Source organism: Ovis canadensis, chromosome 13, assembly GCF_042477335.2.
Source record: "Ovis canadensis isolate MfBH-ARS-UI-01 breed Bighorn chromosome 13, ARS-UI_OviCan_v2, whole genome shotgun sequence".
In the NCBI taxonomy this organism is placed as follows: domain Eukaryota; kingdom Metazoa; phylum Chordata; class Mammalia; order Artiodactyla; family Bovidae; genus Ovis; species Ovis canadensis.
In genome coordinates this window covers 25731664-25753224 of record NC_091257.1, presented here as the reverse complement: position 1 = coordinate 25753224, position 21561 = coordinate 25731664, and the positions used below count along the sequence as shown (strand labels likewise).

At 40.8% G+C, this 21561-nt stretch overlaps 1 protein-coding gene across 1 annotated transcript; it reads right to left on the bottom strand.

The window, feature by feature from the left end:
* Nucleotides 1–6672: 6672 nt before the first annotated feature.
* On the bottom strand, nt 6673–20936 carry SNRPB2 (small nuclear ribonucleoprotein polypeptide B2). Its single transcript, XM_069547138.1, has 7 exons — nt 20817–20936; nt 17563–17652; nt 17014–17186; nt 9917–10057; nt 9252–9302; nt 7524–7612; nt 6673–7040 (listed from the first exon to the last, which is right to left on the bottom strand). Exons 2-7 carry the CDS (start codon nt 17624–17626, stop codon nt 6881–6883), a joined length of 678 nt encoding a protein of 225 aa, XP_069403239.1. The 5' UTR covers nt 17627–17652; nt 20817–20936; the 3' UTR covers nt 6673–6880.
* Between the last annotated feature and the right edge of the window lie 625 nt (nt 20937–21561).

The window sequence follows — 21561 nt, the reverse complement described above, 5'->3', positions numbered from 1 at the left end:
TCTGTATAATAGGCTCCAGTTTCATCCACCTCATTAGAACTGATTCAAATGTACTTTTTTAATGGCTGAGTAATTCTCCATTGTGTATATGTACCACAGCTTTCTTATCCATTCATCTGCTGATGGACATCTCGGTTGCTTCCATGTCCTGGCTATTATAAACAGTGCTGCGATGAACATTGGGGTACACGTGTCTCTTTCAGTTCTGGTTTCCTCGGTGTGTATGCCCAGCAGTGGGATTGCTGGGTCATAAGGCAGTTCTATTTCCAGTTTTTTAAGGAATCTCCACACTGTTCTCCATAGTGGCTGTACCAGTTTGCATTCCCACCAACAGTGTAAGAGGGTTCCCTTTTCTCCACACCCTCTCCAGCATTTATTGCTTGTAGACTTTTGGATCACAGCCATTCTAACTGGTGTGGAATGGTACCTCATTGTAGTTTTGATTTGCATTTCTCTGATAATGAGTGATGTTGAGCATCTTTTCATGTGTTCCAACATGACATTGTAAAGCAATTATCCTCCAGTTTAAAAAAATGGAGATGTGAGCCTCTCACAATAGTTTCCATTTTGACACTATCTTCTACTTATCAGTAGACTGCATTTAAATCTAATCATATAACCTACTTTATAAAGGTAGAAATCTGCTTTGTTAATTCTTAACTTTGACTCACGTTAGAATTACACAGTAAGCTTGAGAAGTATTGACGACTGGGTTTCACTCCTGGAGATCAGGATTTAGTTGATGTGGTTGTAGGTTATTGTTGTTGTTAAGTCATGTCTGACTCTTTTGGGACTCCATGGACTGTTGCCCACGGGCTCCTCTGTCCATGGGATTTCCCAGGCAAGAATACTGGAGTGGGTTGCCACTTCCTTCTCTAGGAGATCTTCCCTGACCCAGGGATTGAACCCGAACCTCCTATATTGGCAGGTGGATTCTTTACTGCTGAGCCACCTGGGAAACCCAGTTGTGGGTTAGGTCTGAGTATTTGCAAATATCTTCCAGATGATTCTAATATGCAGCCAAAATTGAAAGTTAAATTCAAGTTGAAAACCACTATATTTAATGGTGACAACATCTGCTCTCTTCAGACATTCTGTACAGCTCCCACAGATGGGAAAGGTAAGAACAGTCAGAAGATCCTGGTTTGATTGAATCATCTTCAAAATATAGCTAATAAATACAGGGAGATTAATGGGCCTGGAGGAGAAAAATAAATTACAAGTAAGGAGATGGGGAAGGCGAGAATAAACCCGGTGCCATGGGGTTGCAGTCAGAGGTACTGCTGCAAATTCATTACTTTTTAATATAACTGGATAGATATATCCATAGACATAGAGTTGTGATATCCCTATAAAATTAGGATCCTGAAAGGCTTAGGACAGGCTGAGGAATTGACAGGAGACTAAAGAGACATGACAACTCTGCTCAACACGCGATCCTGGATTTGATTCTTGGGTCATGATTGGGACATCAGTAAGTCGGATGGATGCTATTTCTCGATGTTGCTGGTCATCTTAGAGTTATGTGAAAGAGTGGTCTTGCACTTAGAAAATACACCCTGAAAGACTAAGGGGTGATGAGCAACTAGGTCCACACACTCCTAGATGGTTCTGCTAGGGTGCGGGAGGGCTCCGCAACTAAGCCACAGTGGCAGAATGATTAGTTTGAATTAAAGTTACTTAAAACACAACCAGCAAGAGTGATACTCTGACCTTCATTTTTGTCCCCCAGAAAGCAGAAAATAAATCTCTCATGAGAAAGGTGTACCCCTTGCCTCCAAGGGTAAGACACCCTTTTCACCAGGGAGAGGGAATTCGGGTCAAGAAATTTGTATAAACCTTATTACTTCTTGAATTTACTACCAGGGACAAACTTCTTAGATTCCTAATTGAGCACACAAGACCCAAGTTTCTTTGCCCTGTCAATTCATCTCTATTGTTTCTTTCTCTAAAGGGTATAAAAGTTGCCTGCTTCGAATGTTTGTAGAGCCTAAGTTACAAAGGTAATCAGTTCAGTTCAGTTGCTCAGTCATGTCCGACTATTTGCAACCCCATGAATCACAGGCCTCCCTGTCCATCACCAACTCTCAGAGTTCACTCAGATTCACGTCCACCGTGTCAGTGATGCCATCCAGCCATCTCATCCTCTATAATCCCCTTCTTCTCCTGCCCCCAATTCTTTCCAGCATCAGAGTCTTTTCCAACGAGTCAACTCTTCACATGAGGTGGCCAAAGTATTGGAGCTTCAGCTTTAGCATCAGTCCTTCCAAGGAAATCCCAGGGCTGATCTCCTTGCAGTCCAAGGGACTCTCAAGAGTCTTCTCCAACACCACAGTTCAAAAGCATCAATTCTTCGGCTCTCAGCCTTCTTCACAGTCCAACTCTCACATCCATACATGACCACAGGAAAAACCATAGCCTTGACTAGACGGACCTTAGTCGGCAAAGTAATATCTCTGCTTTTGAGTATGCTATCTAGGTTGGTCATAACTTTCCTTCCAAGGAGTAAGCGTCTTTTAATTTGATGGCTGCAGTCACCATCTGCAGTGATTTTGGAGCCCCCAAAAATAAAGTCTGACGCTGTTTCCACTGTTTCCCCATCTATTTCCCATGAAGTGATGGGACCAGATGCCATGATCTTCGTTTTCTGAATGTTGAGCTTTAGGCCAACTTTTTCGCTTTCCTCTTTCACTTTCATCAAGAGGCTTTTTAGTTCCTCTTTACTTTCTGCCATAAGGGTGGTGTCATCTGCATATCTGAGGTTATCGATATTTCCCCCGACATTCTTGATTCCAGCTTGTGTTTCTTCCAGTCCAGCCTTTCTCATGATGTACTCTGCATAGAAGTTAAATAAGCAGGGTGACAATATACAGCCTTGACGCACTCCTTTTCCTATTTGAAACCAGTCTGTTGTTCCATGTCCAGTTCTAACTGTTGCTTCCTGACCTGCATACAGATTTCTCAAGAGGCAGGTCAGCTGGTCTGGTATTCATGTCTCTTTCAGAATTTTCCACAGTTGATTGTGATCCACACAGTCAAAGGCTTTGGCATAGTCAATAAAGCAGAAATAGATGTTTTTCTGGAACTCTCTTGCTTTTTCCATGATCCAGTGGATGCTGGCAATTTGATCTCTGGTTCCTCTGCCTTTTCTAAATCCAGCTTGAACATCAGGAAGTTCACGGTTCACGTATTGCTGAGGTCTGGCTTGGAGAATTTTGAGCATTACTTTACTAGCATGTGAGATGAGTGCAATTGTGCGGTAGTTTAGCATTCTTTGGCATTGCCTTTCTTTGGGATTGGAATGAAAACTGACCTTTTCCAGTCCTGTGGCCACTGCTGAGTTTTCAAAATTTGCTGGCATATTGAGTGCACCACTTTCACAGCATCATCTTTTAGGACTGGAAATAGCTCAACTGGAATTCCATCACCTCCACTAGCTTTGTTCGTAGTGATGCTTTCTAAGGCCCCCTTGACTTCACATTCCAGGATGTCTGGCTCTAGGTGAGTGATCACACCACTGTGATTATCTGGGTTGTGAAGATCTTTTTTGTACAGTTTTTCTGTGTATTCTTGCCACCTCTTCTTTATATCTTCTGCTTCTGTTAGGTCCATACCATTTCTGTCCTTTATCGAGCCTTCATCTTTACATGAAATGTTCCCTTGGTATCTCTCATTTTCTTGAAGAGATCTCTAGTCTTTCCCATTCTGTTGTTTTCCTCTATTTCTTTGCATTGATTACTGAAGAAGGCTTTCTATCTCTTCTTGCTATTCTTTGGATCTCTGCATTCAGATGCTTATATCTTTCCTTTTCTGTTTCTTGCTTCTCTTCTTTTCACAGCTATTTGTAAGGCCTCCCCAGACAGCCATTTTGCTTTTTTGCATTTCTTTTCCATGGTGATGGTCTTGATCCTCGTCTCCTGTACAATATCACGAACCTCATTCCATAGTGTAATATTAAGACATATATACAATTTGTTGAAAAACCAAGAAGAGAAATTCCCATGGATCATCTGTAAAGTAATACAATTATTCGTGAAGCAGACTTAAACAGTTGTCAAAATTAAATTTCGCATTTGCCACTAATTTAAGACAAACACTGTAATTTATAAAAAACATATTGAAAAAGTGAAAAAGAAAAAAGTTTGTTTTGGCCACTATTTAGGTTCTCATTTCCATGGGACCTGTGTGCACACGAATTAACATTTGTATTTTCTGTTAATCTGTTTTGTGTCAATTTTATTATTAGTCCAGCTAGAATTCAGGAGGGGTTGTGGGGAAATTTCCCCTACTTGACAGTTCAAAAACATTTACGGGAGTTCTGTGTACTTTTTCAGCTACTTTCATATAAATTGGATTTTTTTTTTCAAAATAAACAGCTTTCAAAAGTAATCAGATGTCACTTCTCTGCTTGAACTCTTCTCACAGAACTTATGTCCCACACAGACTTCCATGTGAAAGTTCAGAGTCACTTTATTCACAATGGTCCCAAACCGGAAAGAACTCAAAATGCCCATCCACTTGCGGAACAAACTGCTGATCCACACAATAGAGATACACCTCAAAAGCATTCTAGCGGACTCCCTTGGAGATGCAGCAGATGGGAATCCACCTGCTAATTCGGGGGCACAGGTTTGACCCCTGGTCTGGGAGGACTCCACACGCAGAGGAGCATCTAAGCCCATGTGCCTAGGGCCTGTGCCCCATAGCAAGAGAAAGCACCGCAATGGAAGCCTGGTGCACCGCGATGAAGAGGAGCCCCCGCTCACCACCACCAGAGGAAGCCTGTGCGGCAACGAAGATCCGGCACAACTAAAAATAAAAATAGCAGTAACAGCAACAAAAACACATTCTACGAACTTCCCTGGTGGTTCAGGGGTTAAGACTTCACACTTCCACTGCAGGGGGTGGGGTTCAATCCTTGGTTAGGCAACTAGGATCCCACATGCTGCCAGGTGAGGCCCCAAAATTAAATAAGAGCATTCTAGACAGGGCACAGTTGCAGCGATAGAAAGGAGATGGGTGGTTGCCTAGGGTTGGGATGGGGACACTGACTGCAAAGGAACACAAGGGAGCCCTTTCTCTGAGGCGTGACGGAATGCTCTGTACCCTATGACCTTCGCACAACTGTATACAACTGCCAAAACTCACCAAATACTAAAACGAGTGAACGCTACCACTGTAAGTAACTCAGTTTACAAAATCCTCTAATACTTCCCCATTTCGGAGTGCAAGCATGCCCTTAAAATGGCCTACACAGTCCCCTTTTCCATCCTCCCTCTCACACCAACCAATGTGGCCAACTTCCCCTTAAACAGCCACTCAGAGCAGAGCCAGTCTGTATTCTGAGACTAAGTACAGTCACTGAGACCAAGCAGTGAGAAAATGTACTAGCAACTGGGACTGCTGTCAACATACAAGAGCAGTCTTTTTTTCTAGTAGCTCACTGTTAATATATTTTACGGACGTACATGAACTTGACAACTAAAAAGTTATTCATAAGAGTCAGACTCTGCAAGTGGTGAAGTTTAAGGAATAAAAACTATTTTGCTTTTTCCTTACATATACATGTGGTAAAAATCTACGTAAGCCTAAAAAGTGGTCTTAACATAAATATATTCCACAAATACATTAAAAAAATCTAAGTGATAAGGAAAAGTCTTGTTTCAGAAAATATTAAAACAGGAACACAAAAAGTGATCAATAGTGTCACTTTACCATGTGGTATACATAAAAAATTGTCTGCTTCTAAAGACACCCATGGTTTTGCTAGCAGAGGACTGAACTGATAGCCCTAAGTAGATATCAAACACTACAAAAAATGAACTTTGGAAATACCTGAGTATTGGTGTTTAAGAAGCACGATGAGGCAGCAAGATTAGGACTGGCAACCATTGGGTTAGACTGCTAGTCTTCAAAAAGATTAAACATCTTTCCTTTGGAGGTCATTCAATCAAGAGGTATTAACTAAGCAGGTATTCCTTAGGAAACACCCTATCTCAAGAGGGTAGAGTATAAGACATGAAGTCTGAAGACAATATTCCCTTTTTCTCTGTTTTCCCAGAAAACATTTAATATAGTTACTGTTAAATGGTCTTTATTCAAGTAAAAAACGAATGAAAAGATTTGTGAAATGCCTACTACTGGTTCATTTATTTGACTCTGAAGACGAAATTCAGATCCTACCCAGGTCTCGTTTTCTTCTAATATGCAGGATGATCATTACTATTATTAGTACAAGTTTAAGTATTAGTATTAGTACAAGTATTAGTAAAAAAGGGACTTCCCTGGTGGCGCAGCGGGTAAGACTCTGTGCTCCCGAAGCAGCAGGGCCTGCGTTTGATTCACTCTCAGGGAACTAGATCCTACCTGCCACAACCAAAGATCCCACATGCTGCAACTAAGACTCAGTGCAGCCAAATAAATAAATACATGAATGAATAACACACAAAAATAAGTCCCAGGATGGCAGTTCATATGCATAAAAAATAACACAGAAAATCTAATCAAGTGCTTGATCTAATTCTTTTACTTTTATTAAAGTGTCTCTACCATTAGCTGCTCCAAGATGACACTAGAAAAGCATCCCATTACAGTTTATGTACCTTAAGATGTGTCCTAGCCTAACACCAGCATTTGATGATAGGGCAGTGGGTCAATAAATGAAATACTAGGTAAGGAATACAAATAAAAATTTTATTGTACAAAATTAAGGCCTTCACAGTTCACTAAGGCTAAACAGAGACTACGTAACCTTTCAAATCCTTTATAAAAAGCTCACATACACTTCCCCTTTCCCAGCTATTAAAATGAACTGATCAAATGTTATCAAAATGAAAGCTATAAATAACAGTGAGTCCTTTAAAGACAGCTATCCCAAATGTTATTTTTTGGCATAGGTGATCTTCATGGCATGGGACGGTGTGATCTTAAATCCCTGCAGAGCATCCCTAGCAGCTCCAGCCTGTCCATCATTTTCAAATTCAACAAAAGCGATGTCATGCCTCCCAGGTACCAAACGTACTTCCTTGAAACCAGGGAACCTATAACGAATGAAAACAATGCTTACATATGTAAACAATTCATATATATACAAATATAGAAATGACATCAAATACAAAATGTCTATTCTGTATTTAAATTTGTTAAGCAACATCATGATGTATGTCCAGGAAAATGATCACATCCCACCAAGAATCCTGAGTGGGATGAAAGAGCCTGAAATATAATTAATACCATGAAAAGAACGGCAGGAATCATGTAAGCCAATTCTATTCCTGTCACTTCATCAAAGCTTTGTCTTCTACTTTACTTATCAATTAGAATTAATAATTCAAACGTTAGAGGTAATTCAGCTTCTTATTTGCTTAATCTGCATACTGGTTTCAATTCAAGATTAATTCTGGAGCAAATCAATGAAGCCGTAAGGAATTATTGTATGGTATACAAACGGATTCAACCCAGGGAAGTGCTATCTGTCCTGTCAGGAGGCTCTCAGAACACAGACTGTTTATGAAAACACTTACTGATTAAACAGCATGGAGAGCATCATCTCATTAGTCTCTTCTGGTAGATTATTAAGGAATAAAATATAGTTTGGAGGGTAATCAGGAACCTATTAAAAAGAAAAGGCCAAGTTAACTTAGAAGTATAAAAAGCATACTAAGTCACTTTGGCTCATACATTTAAATCTAAATTTCAGATAATTACATTCCACAGTTTAAGGCTTATGAAATCTTACCACATCAAGCTCTAAAGGTGAAAAACAGTGACATCAGAGAAGTAAACAAAACCTAACAGTAATTAAGACTGACATTCAAGTCACTTAGGAAATATTTGGAAGATTATAAATCTTATCAACAGTTTTTAAGTATTTAAATATTAAGTATTTAATTAACAGTATTAAAATAATATTTAAGTTTTAAGCATCTGGAGGCAGCTGGAATAGAAGGCTTTTGTCATCTGGATTATATAACTGGTCTTAACAAAACCAGAGATGGCATTGGTGTCACCCATCCTCAGCTGCTTAACCCTCAGATACTCAATCCTACTGCATACTACATCCCAGTGTGTAAGAAAATTAAAAAAAAAAAAAAAAGATTTCCACTTAGTGCTATAACTACGGAGCCCATGCTCTGCAACAAGAGAAGCCACTGCAATGAGAAGCCCGCACACCGCAGCTAGAGTGTAGCCCCCACTCACACAACTAGAGAAAGTTTGTGCATAGCAACGAAGACCCAAAGTAGCCAAAAATAAAAAAATTAATAAAGAAAAAGAGAAAGTTTCCATGTAGAACCTATATTTGGCGATTTTTAATGTTTTTCCCAAGTAAACGAGAGTAAATTTCACGGGAGAAAAAAGATGAAATGTAAAGAACTTAGGGCTTAGAGAATTATGTGCTGGACTATAGTTGCTGAAAGACTTCAAAGTAGTAGAAAATGTAAGAAACTTAAAATCAGAGGAGGAAAACCTCAGTGGTGCAAGGAATTCCCTGGAGGTAAGGATCCTGTCAGACCCTAGTACCTAAGGGACCAAGTGGGAAACCATTAGTGTATAACTCAAGATTTCTGAGGCCTTTATTGGGAAGATTTAGTAGAGTTTCCTGATAAATCTATATTGTGCTAAGTTGCTTCAGTTGTGTTTGACTCTTTGCAACCACATGGACTATAGCCGCCAGGGTCCTCGGCCCATGGAATTCTCCAGGCAAGAAAACTGGAGCGGTTGGCCATTTCCTCCTCCAGGGGATCTTCCCAATCCTGGTAAGAACACATGTCTCCTGCAGCTCCTGCACTGCAGGCGGATTCTATACCGTGGAGTCACTGGGTAAAGATCTGTATCAGGAGACTTACACATATATGTATTGAGGAAATAAGAACAAAGGTAACCATAGAACAACTTCGCTCTTTGAGAAAAGATGGGTTAGTGCTTTAGCCAATGGGAATGGATTCCAAGCAACAAGCCCGAAAAGCTCTGGGCCACATCATGTGAAGAAAACAACTATTCTGCTTCTTATCTTTATAGAACTTAGAATATATTGCTTAATCCTGTCATTGATCATTGTGGGAAGCAAGGAATAAAGTCAGGTTTTGTTTTCTTCTTCTTAAAGAAAATGTTTTGAGGAAGGAGGTTCCACATTATTGTGGCTTATAGATGGAATCGTTTTCAGTTTTTGGAGACATGAGGGTTGTTGTACATTACTGCTATTGTTTTGTAATTTTATTTTAAAGTAAGTATCACATGGGAAAAAATATTACCTGAGGATTTGGTGTTGCATTTCCTTGGGTATTAGCTGAATTTGGTGTTCCCTAAAGGAAAAAGAGTGAGAAACAGTTAAAACTTCCAATCCCTCTGAAAAAGTAGCAAGTGTTTAAAATTACTGCACTAAAAATAAGATTTTTTTATTCCATTTTATTTTGAGAATTTACATCTTAAAACTCTGACTCGAACATTTATGTATTTGTAACTTGTCAAATATTTTTGAAAGGTCTGTATCATAAAAGTCAACCTCTTAAGTTTCAAAATTATGGAGAAATATACAGGAGAAAAACCAAGGACCAGCCTTTCTCACTTTTCTTTTTTTAAAACAACTAGAAAAAAACCTCAAGCATTATACTTATCAAAACTGATTTCTAATTACTTTCAATCCCAAAGTAACTAGTTTTTGGATGATAATTTCACCTTTATCTGGAATTTTTAAATTAGATTTTTGAATTTATGAACTGTTCAAAGAAGACTGATTTCAGTGGAATACTAAATAAAGATAAAATCTATAGTATTATTTACACACAGAACTCGAAAAATAAGCCAACAGATATTAACATATTTTAGATAATGATGGAGGAAGGAGGATAGAGGATAGATGCAAATTCAAATAAAACTGTCTGATATACAACAAAATATGAACTTTTGCCCATCTTACCTGACCAGGCTTTTTGTTCACAGTTGTTGCAGTCTGTTCCACAGTTTTGGCTTTCTTCTTTTCTTTTTTCTTTTCTTTGTCAGCAAAAGTGCCACGCATTTTAGATATTATATCAGAATCTGTTTTGGCATACTGGATTCGCTGTTTTAATTATTTTTTAAAAAGTTATTTTTCATCTATACTTGTCATTAATATTTCAAATTTCATTACACAAATATGAGCTAATTTTAAACACATCCTGAAGGAAATCTGTCAAGTATGCTGAGTGCCAACAGAAAATAAATTGTGGCCCTGATTTGCAACTGAGACAAGGTTAGATTCAACTGTGTTTATTTGAAGAACCATAGATTTTCATATGGGAGAAACAGGACTTGGAAAAATCTGTACCACTGATCCTCTCCATTAAGAGACAGAAAAGAGTACACTGGAAAGCTGTCTATGCCTTACAGGAACGTTTGACAGGTCAAGATGTGCATGGAGTTTGTTACTTCTCAAGTTAAAGTACTGAAGACTGAGAATGACTTTTCTTTGAATCTGGAATATTACTTTTAAACAAAATAATGAATAGTGGCATCAACTTAAATTTTAAAAGCTTTGAAAGGAAATAAGATGGCATCATAGCTGTGCAACCAGGCCACTTGCATGAATAATACGCCACGCGCAGCATAAAACTTTTTTTTCCTGGGGTCCAGAAAGCTGAAACTACCTCTCTGATCATACTGAAACACCAGTTCTACCAATTCCTCTCTATGGTTGTCTTCTATGGCAAGAATTAGAAAAAGTGACATTTTACAATATACAGGTTTGCTAATGTACAGCTCAGGGAACTCTACTCAGTACTCTGTGACTTAAAATGGGAGGGAAATCCAAAAAAGAGGGGATGTATGTACACATAGGGCTGATTCACTTTGCTGTATAGTAGAAACTAACACAACACTGCAGAGCAACTATACGCCAACAGAAATTAATTTTTAAAAATAATGAAGGTTTGAAAACAAAGAATTTGTTAAAACCAAGAGCAGCTCTTTCCTCTCTTTGATGTTAACTAGAGATGACTATATGGGGGAAACAAGAGGAGGGCAAGCGTCTCACAACATCTCCATCCCTTCAGTCAGTTAGTTCAGTTGCTCAGTTGGGTCCAATTCTTTGAACTCCGTGGACCGCAGCACACCAGGCCTCCCTGTCCATCACCAACTACTGGAACTTACTCAAACTCATGTCTGTTGAGTCAGTGATGCCATCCAACCATCTTCTCTTCTGTCATCCCCTTCAATCTTTCCCAGCATCAGGGTCTTTTCCAGTGAGTCAGTTCTTTGCATCAGGTGGACAAAATATTGGAGTTTCAGCTTCAGCATCAGTCCTTCCAATGAATTTTTAGCACTGATTTCCTTTAGGATGGACTGGTTGGATCTTGCAGTGCAAGGGACTCTCAAGAGTCTTCTCCAACATCACAGTTTAAAAGCATCAATTCTTCAGCACTCAGCTTTCTTTATAGTCCAACTCTCACATCCATACATGACTACTGGAAAAACCATAGCTTTGACTAGATGGACCTTTGTTGGCAGAGTAATGTCTCTGCTTTTTAATATGCTGTCTAGGTTGGTCATAACTTTTCTTCCAAGGAGCAAGTGTCTTTTAATTTCATGGCTGCAGTCACCATCTGCAGTGATTTTGGTGCCCCCCAAAATAAAGTCTGTCACTGTTTCCACTGTTTCCCTATCTATTTGCCATGAAGTGATGAGAGCGGATGCCATGATCTTAACTTTTCAATGTTCAGTTTTAAGCTAGCTTTTTTGCTCTCCTCTTTCGCTTTCATCAAGAGGTTCTTTAGTTCTTCTTCACTTTCTGCCATAAGGGTGGTGTCATCTGAGTATCTGAGGTTATTGATATTTGTCCCGGCAATACTGATTCCAGCTTGTGCTTCTTCCAGCCCAGTGTTTCTCATGATGTACTCTGCATATAAGCTAAATAAGCAGGGTGACAATATACAGCCTTGACGTACTCCTTTTCCTATTTGGAACCAGTTTGTTATTTCATGTCCAGTTCTAACTGTTGCGTCCTGACCTGCATATAGGTTTCTCAAAAGGCAGATCAGGAGGTCTGGTATTCCCATCTCTTTAAGACTTTCCCAGTTTGCTGTGATCCACACAGTCAAAGGCTTTCGCGTAGTCAATAAAGTAAAAGTAGATTTTTTTTGTAACTCTCTGGCTTTTTTGATGATCCAAAAGATGTTGGCAATTTGATTTCTGGTTCCTCTGCTTTTTCTAAATCCAGCTTGAACATCTGGAAGTTCACGGTTCATGTACTGTTGAAGCCTGGCTTGGAGAATTTTGAGGAGTGCTTTGCTAGTGTGTGAGATGAGTGCAACTGTGTAGTAGTTTGAGCATTCTTTGGCAGTGCCTTTCTTTGGGACTGGAATGAAAACTGACCTTTTCCAGTCCTGTGGCCACTGCTGTTTTCCAAATTTGCTGGCATATTGAGTGCACCACTTTCACAGAATCGTCTTTTAGGACTGGAAATAGCTCAACTGGAATTCTATCACTTCTACTAGCTTTGTTTATAGTAATGCTTCCTAAGGCCCACTTGTCTTCACATTCCAGGATGTCTGGCTCTAGGTGAGTGATCACACCATCGTGATTATCTGGGTCATGAAGATCTTTTTTGTACAGTTCTTCTGTGTAGTCTTGCCACCTCTTCTTAATATCTTGATTCTGTTAGGTCCATACCACTTCTGTCCTTTACTGTGCCCATCTTTGTATGAAATGTTCCCTTGGTATGGCTAATTTTCTTGAAAAGATCTCTAGTCTTTCCCATTCTATTGTTTTCTATTTCTTTGCAATGATCACCGAGGAAGGCTTTCTTATCTCTTCTTGCTATTCTTTGAAACACTGCATTCAAATGGGTATCTCTTTCCTTTTTTCCTCTGCCTTTCACTTCTCTTCTTTTCACAGCTATTTGTGAGGCCTCCTCAACCATTTTGCCTTTTTGCATTTCTTTTTCTTGGGGATGGTCTTGATCCCTGTCTCCTGTACAATGTCACGAACCTCCATCCATAGTTCTTCAGGCACTTTATCAGATCTAATCCCTGTGACAATATACAGCCTTGACGTACTCCTTTTCCTATTTGGAACCAGTTTGTTATTTCATGTCCAGTTCTAACTGTTGCGTCCTGACCTGCATATAGGTTTCTCAAAAGGCAGATCAGGAGGTCTGGTATTCCCATCTCTTTAAGACTTTCCCAGTTTGCTGTGATCCACACAGTCAAAGGCTTTCGCGTAGTCAATAAAGTAAAAGTAGATTTTTTTTGTAACTCTCTGGCTTTTTTGATGATCCAAAAGATGTTGGCAATTTGATTTCTGGTTCCTCTGCTTTTTCTAAATCCAGCTTGAACATCTGGAAGTTCACGGTTCATGTACTGTTGAAGCCTGGCTTGGAGAATTTTGAGGAGTGCTTTGCTAGTGTGTGAGATGAGTGCAACTGTGTAGTAGTTTGAGATCTACAGATCTAATCCCTAATCTATTTCTCACTTCCACTGTACAATCATAAGGGATTTGATTTAGGTCATACCTGGATGGTCCAGTGGTTTTCCGTACTTTCTTCAATTGAAGTCTGAATTTGGCCGTAAGGAGTTCATGATCTGAGTCACAGTCAGCTCCTGGTCTTGTTTTTCCTGACTCTATAGAGCTTGTCCATCTTTGGCTGCAAAGAATATAATTAATCTGATTTCGGTACTGACCATATGGTGATGTCCATGTGTAGAGTCTTCTCTTGTGTTGTTGGAAGAGGGTGTTTGCTATAACCAGTGCGTTCTCTTGGCAAAATTCTATTAGCCTTTGCCCCGCTTCATTCTGTACAAGGCCAAATTTGCTTGTTACTCCAGGTGTTTCTTGACTTCCTATTTTTCCATTCCAGTCCCCTATAATGAAAAGGACATCTTTTGGGGGTGTTAGTTCTAGGAGGTCTTGTAGGTCTCCACAGAACCATTCAACTTCAGCTTCTTCAGCATTACTGGTAAGGGCATTACAATGGTCATCTGAGTTAAATTCACCCACTCCAGTCCATTTTAGTTTGTTGATTCCTAAAATGTTGATGTTCACTCTTGCCATCTCCTGTTTGACCACTTCCAATTTGCCTTAATTCATGGACGTAACATTCCAGGTTCCTATGCAATATTGCTCTTTATATCATCGGACTTTACTTCCATCACCAGTCACATCCGCAACTGGGTTCTGTTTTTGCTTTGGCTCTGTCTCTTCACTCTTTGTGGAGTTATTTTTCCACTAGTCTCCAGCAGTATACTGGGCACCTACCAACCTGGGGAGTTCATCTTTCAGTGTTCTATCTTTTTGCCTTTTCATACTCCATCCCTTAGGCTTCTTCTGATTGCAGGACTTCCTCCAAGTGGACTTAACCCTGCTAGCAACTTTGTTAGTCTTGCACATCATCATGTAACCAAAAGGAGCAGATCTGGGCTAACTCTGACTTGGTCCAGGGATTTTCTCCCAACTCCCCTGGGTCTTCAACCTTCTTCTGACCTAAGAAGATCTTGGGTGATCTTGTACTTGTCCCTATGGCCTGTGAAAATCTCTCATCTCAGCCCTCGCTCTTAGCTGGCTAGTCTAGAGCAGCAGTTCTCGAGTTGAGGAGAATCTGCCCACCAGAACACAGCTGGCACTGCTGGCTGGAGATACTGCATCATCACGCTAAGTGGGCAGAGGCCAGACATGCTGTTAAGCACTCTCCAATGAACCAGAAAGCCCAAACAATAAAAAAAAAAGTTATTCAGTTCAAAATGTCAATAGTGCCAGTGTTGAAAAATAGTAGACTAAATACTGATGAGAGATAAAAATTCACCCAGAGCTTAGAGAAGGTGCAAGATTTACATTTATACCAGAGGTTTCAAGACAGACACCCTTAGGAAGATGGTTTCACTTTACTGAGGTATTTTTGGAATTAAAGAATCAAATGTCCTTGAATCACAGAGAATAATTCTGTTCTGAGTTCCAAGTCAGACAATTTTGCTCATTTCTGATCTGGTATGCTGGCGTTAAATAGAAGAGCAACTGAAACCACCTAAGTAAATATAAACAAGATAGTTCAAGGAACATTCTTTCCCTCTTCCAGGATGCTGGAGATCTGGCAGTACCTCCTACTTTCCTGAAGGCAGAGAAGAGACCTCCTAAAATACCTCCAATATGAGATCAGTGTAATAGGCTTGTCCCTTTGATTTTTAGTAACTAGCGGGCAAGGTGAAGCCGGTGCCAAATGCAGCAAACAATTTCCAGCTTTCCTGGCCTTCAATCCCAGGCATATGCAAACGTGTCATCCCAACTTAACAAACAGTCCTAAAACCCTTTATGGGAATAAATGGCTTCTCCATACTAACGTAATTTCAGATTTAAACTAAAACCCAGTCTTATGCTACTACCAGCTGAGATCTCAATTTTGCTAGTTCTTCATGCTACTGAGAAAGATAAACTGGTTTCAGGAAATGCCAATTTACTGTAAGTTGGGGTAGGTAGGTACTACCCCTTCTCAGTTTTTCTGGAATACGACTTTTCAAACATACGATGGTGGGAAACAGTCAGGTGGGACATGATGGGAAAAGGAGCATTGGATAGAGGATGGGCAGAAAATGTGTGGCAGTTTAACAGACAAAAAGTGCTCAGTCCTGAATTAAACAGTGCAGTACCGAGGTCCGTGGAGTGGTGACTATGCCAACACTGCCTGGTATTCTGCGTTAGGTCTTCTTAGGACACAGATAAACCCTTCCATCTGCACACCTTCTGTGGCTGCTTCTCCAACTATAAAGGCAGTTTAAGGAGCTGCAAAAGAGATCATCTGGCTCGTAAAGCCTAAAATATTTACTATCTGGCCCTTTACAGATCAGATGCCTATCCTAATTGAGGGGAAAAAAAATCACAATATTGGATGTCAGCAGATTAGCTTTCAAGTCCTGACGATGCCACTGGTTACAGTAACGTAAGATTTCTGTGCCTGATTTTTAATTTGTAAAAAGAGATCACAGTGGTATTCTGCACTACAGATTATGAGCCAAATCCAGCCCATGGCCTGTTTTTGTATGGCCTATGAGTTACGAACTTTTTTCTTTCTTTTTACAATTTTTAAAGGGTTATTTAAAACACACACACACACACACACACACACACACACATATAAGAATGTGCAATACAAACTCTATGTGGTCCACAAAGCTTGTATTATCTGGTCCTTTATAAAAGAGTTTTTGCTTGCCTGTAAATTTGACCAAAATATATTCAGTCTGCTTATTCTTTTTTTTTTTTAAATAGGTGGTAAAACGGAACAAGCACAAAAAGCCAGTTAATGGCAGAACCAGAATGAGAACATGGGACCTTGAAACTCTCGGCCTCGGCTCTTTCCCCAACACCCCTTCCCATCACATTCCAGTTCCAGAAGAAAAGCACTAAAATCCATACCCAAGGGAGACTGTACCCATTCAAACACCAAGAGACCTCTGGATTATATACTCTGTCTCCAGCCTGATCCAATCCTCTACCATCTCTGACTTATACCAACGCCTCCTGAGTTCCCTGCTTCCCTTCCCCCAATTCAACTTTGACCCAACAGCTAAACGTGAAATCTCAGGTCGCTCCTGAGTTTAAAACTGTCCTTAGATCAGCGCTTTGACTGCACAGCGTCTAAAGTACAGTATTTCACTATGGTATTTTTTGAAATTTCGGACTGGATTTCCTCTTTGACTCACCATTTTTGTTTTGTGTTGTTTCACAAGTTTACAAATAGAGGTTTCTTTTTAATCTTCTGAGTAATTAATTTCTAGTTCTTAGTTCTTTTGAGAGGACAGTATTGCCTATACTGCCATTGTTCTTAAAATATTCTACATCTTCTGTATTTTGCTTTTGCCCATCTGAAATATCATAACTCAAAAAGTGAATATTACAAACTCTACTACTAATGTGTTTCTATAAAAATAAATACATAAATGAACCCCAACCCACTACACAGAAGGCAGAAAGCAACAGCCACACTGTCAAGGGTATATTTACAAATCTACCATACCATTAATAGTGATTAAAGCCAAAATAAGATTGATTTACCATTGGTTTGCCATAAAATGGAAATCCTTGTAACTGTCTCAAGGCATTTGTAGATGAGCCCAGTTCCTTAAATATAACAAAGGCTTGTCCCCTCATCTTCATGGTCTTCAAAGCAACGATATCTACCACGTGGCCAAACTGAGAAAACAGGGCATACAGGGATCTCTTCAATTCTGCACAAAATTAGAGGGGAAACAAGGCATCTGTGGATGAAACTATGACTGAAATTCTTCTTAACATGACATTGCACTGAATGCACTCCGCTCATTTTATTTATACAAAGTTACATATTTTAATAACATACTATTCCCAATGGCTGTTTAATTTTAAGAGTTTCTGAAATGGTTTCATCTGAGTGAAAACAGATTCAACACATCTTCAGCCCCTACTTATTTTTAATCTTTAAAAAGCCTTAAAGTCTTTACACAACAAGGGATAAACCATTATTTCACGCAGTGAGAAAGATGACTAGATGAGAACTTTTGAAGCTGTATAATTTTTAAGATGGTAGTAAATAAACACACTAGTTTTTTTTTTAAAAACACTTACCTTCCTTTTTAATTTTGTCATTCATATTGTTGATATAAATTGTATGATTTGGTCTGATATCCATGTTTTGTGTTAAACTGTTCCAATAGCCTAAAAAGACAATAAATATTCTGTTACTAAACAGGGAGGATTCGTTCACGTCATAGGGTGGCATTAAGGACATAGAACAAAGGTACTGACTTTTCAATTCTTTCAGCCCCAAATGTCAGTTTGAAAACTGAAAATATCAGTTTGGGGGTAGTCTTTAAAACCTCTCCAAAACTTGCGAGCCCTCCTTTTTAAAGAAAAGAACAGTTCTCAGGTTGAAAACTTGGTGCCGCACCATTATCTAGTCAATTTTTAATAATATTCCTTTATTCCATACTTTTATTTTTATAACCTATTTCTTCCATGACAAGTGAGACTGTTTTTTTCCATCTGCCTAATGAAACTTTTCCTTTTAAACAATATTTAAAAAGTGAATAGATTTGGTGAAAAATGAAAAAAACAAGCTAACAAATGCACGTTCAGTAAAAATCATAAGATACAGAACATTAATGAAATTGGCTAAGAATCCTTGCATGGGTACTCTCATAAAGCACTTCCATATTATTGCTTAAATTACACACACCATCACCAACAGTCCTGATTCCAAAGTCAAATGGAACCGACTTGAAACGCTGGTATAGTACAGCATGATGGTTAAAAATTTAGTATCTAGTGCCAGTGGATTTGAATTCAAATCTTTCTATGCTTCTTACTAGCTGCTTGACTGATGGCAAGTTCCTTAATTTCACAGGTTCATATCTGTAAAATGGGGATGGTGATTTGCCCAATAGAGCTCAGAAGACTAAATGAGATAAAATTCTTTGCAGCTTTAGAATGAGCAGTAAGCACTTACAACAGCTGTCACTGCTGTTTATCACAGAATAAAGCACAGATTCCCAGGTGGCTCAGTGGTAAAGCATCGGCCTGTCAACGCAGGAGACGCGGGCCCGAACCATGGGTCACGAAGATCCCCTGAAGGAAATGGCAACCCACTCCAGTATTCTTGCCTGGGAAATCCCATGGATAGAGGAGCCTGGCGGAATACAGTCCATGGGTCGCAAAGAGTGGAACATGATTTGGCGACGAAACAAAAAGTTAATGCAAGTTCTTTCCCACGGTTACATAGGTGATACGCAGGAGGCCTGAAAACTCAACCCTCGTTTTCTGTCTCTTGCACTTTTATTTCACACCCACCACACTATTTCATTTTTCCCACTCTTTCAGTCGCGAACTGGGACCTTGCTTTATTCCCTGATAACCCACATATACCTTCATTTCACAAACATTTACACTCATAGTACTTGCATAGCGTAGGATGTCTGACAAGCAAAACGCCTACAGATGAGGACTGTTCTGTAGGTTAACAGGTGAAAGGTAACGCAATCCCAAAGAAAGGCAATGCCAAAGAATGCTCAAACTACCGCACAATTGCACTGATCTCACATGCCAGTAAAATAATGCTCAAAATTCTCCAAGCCAGGCTTCAGCAATACGTGAACCATGAACTCCCTGATGTTCAAGCTGGTTTTAGAAAAGGCAGAGGAACCAGAGATCAAATTGCCAACATCCGCTGGATCATGGAAAAAGCAAGTGAGTTGCAGAAAAACATCGATTTCTACTTTATCGACTATGCCAAAGCCTTTGACTGTGTGGATCACAATCAACTGTGGAAAATTCTGAAAGAGATGGGAATACCAGACCACCTGACCTGCCTCTTGAGAAATCTGTATGCAGGTCAGGAAGCAACGGTTAGAACTGGACATGGAACAACAGACTGGTTCCAAATAGGAAAAGGAGTGCGTCAAGGCTGTATATTGTCACCCTGCTTATTTAACTTCTATGCAGAGTACATCATGAGAAAGGCTGGACTGGAAGAAACACAAGCTGGAATCAAGATTGCCGGGAGAAATATCAATAACCTCAGATATATAGATGACACCACCCTTATGGCAGAAAGTGAAGAGGAACTAAAAAACCTCTTGATGAAAGTGAAAGAGGAGAGCGAAAAAGTTGGCCTAAAGCTCAACATTCAGAAAACGACGATCATGGCATCCAGTCCCATCACTTCATGGCAAATAGATGGGGAAACAGTGGCAACAGTGTCAGACTTTATTTTTGGGGGCTCCAAAATCACTGCAGATGGTGACTGCAGCCATCAAATTAAAAGACACTTACTCCTTGGAAGAAAAGTTATGACCCACCTAGACAGCATATTCAAAAGCAGAGACATTATTTTGCCAACTAAGGTCCGTCTAGTCAAGGCTTTTTCCAGTGGTCATGTATGGATGTGAGAGTTGGACTGTGAAGAAGGCTGAGAGCCGAAGAATTGATGCTTTTGAACTGTGGTGTTGGAGAAGACACTTGAGACTCCCTTGGACTGCAAGGAGATCCAACCAGTCCATTCTGAAGGAGATCAGCCCTGGGATTTCTTTGGAAGGAATGGTGCTAAAGCTGAAACTTCAGTACTTTGGCCACCTCATGAGAAGAGTTGATTCACTGGAAAAAACTCTGATGCTGGGAGGGATAGGGGGCAGGAGGAGAAGGGGACGACCGAGAATGAGATGGCTGGATGGCATCACGGACTCGATGGACGTGAGTCTGAGTGAACTCTGGGAGATGGTGATGAACAGGGAGGCCTGGCGTGCTGCGATTCATGGAGTCGCAAAGAGTCGGACACGACTGAGCGACTGAACTGAAATGAACGCCTCTCAGAGGTTTGAGACCCCTAAACTGAATCTTGGTGGACTGGTGACTCGAAGACGATGAAGAGAAGGAAGTGACAGGGATCAAACTGAGCAGGGGCGCAGGGAGTCGCCTTCCGGATTCAAAAGGGGAGCCTCTGGGAGGTCCCTGAGAACGCACGGCGCGCGGTAATCGCCTCGCATACGCGAAGGTTTTCCGTAACTTCACACGCGCGAGGGTGCCGGCTCTCCAGACGCAGCGACGTCCGCCCACGGGCTCCGCCCGAAGCCCCAGGAAGCGGCCAAGCCATGCCCGGCCCCGAAGTGTCCCGCCTAAGACAAGCTCTAAGTCCAGGGGCCTCGCCAGACCCGAGCGTCAGTTTCCAGGCCTTCCTCGGCGACCCACCACGAACCCTCGGCTGCATATATTCCGGCCCCAGCGCAGCGGACCGCTTATTCTCGGCTCCCGCAGGGGAAGGTCTGCCTAAGCCGCAACCCGCAGCCAGAAGAGAGGAGAGAGCGAAGAAAAAAACCCCGCCAACTCACCGAACAGGTCCTCTACCTCCCGTAACAACCACAAGCCAGAAGCCGGAAACGGAACCAGCCACCGGAAATGACGCTACCACACACCTCAATCGAAAGCCGATCAGTCAAGAAGCCGAGCCCAGAGTGGATCGATGTCCGTCGGTCTAGACCACAGTAAGTAATCGCTCTGAGCATGCGCACACCTGGTGGATGGGGAGAACAGGTGTGAAGGGGAAACGGGGTAAGGGAAATAGGCCTGGGGGAATTCTGTGGGTTTAACTCGAATTCTGGGGGAGCGCAGTAAGAGTATAAGGACAGACGGTGATCAGTTCCGTCACCATGAGTTAGCGCTGTTCAACCTAGAACATCCTGATAAACACATCTGTGGGCTCCCCTAGTGGTTCAGACGGTAAAGAATCAGCCTGCAATGCGGGAAACCTGGGTTCGATCCCTGGGTTGGGAAGATTCCCTGGAGGAGAGGGCATGACAACGCACCCCGGTATTCTTGCCTGTGAAATCCTGTGGACAGAGGAGCATGGTGGCCTGCACTCCATGGGGTGGTCCAGTTGGACACGACTAGACAGGACAAACACATCAGTAAGTTGAAAGCACTGTAAGATGCAACTGAGAACACATGTAATAACACCTAACCTACCCAGCATCACACATTTAATCCAGACCTATCACAAAGGTGCTCAGAACACTCACAGTAGCCTTTTTGTTGTTAAGCCACTCAGTCCTGTCCGACTCTTTGCAGCCCCATGGA

What these genes read in the sequence shown, in the direction of transcription:
- SNRPB2 (XM_069547138.1), bottom strand. Translation starts at nt 17,626, where the DNA reads ATGGATATCAGACCAAATCATACAATTTATATCAACAATATGAATGAC. An exon ending in ATGCAACACCAAATCCTCAG is followed by an intron (nt 7,613 to 9,251) that starts GTAATATTTTTT and finishes TCTTTTTAATAG; the next exon opens with GTTCCTGATTACCCTCCAAA. An exon ending in CTCTCCATGCTGTTTAATCA is followed by an intron (nt 7,041 to 7,523) that starts GTAAGTGTTTTC and finishes CATTCGTTATAG; the next exon opens with GTTCCCTGGTTTCAAGGAAG.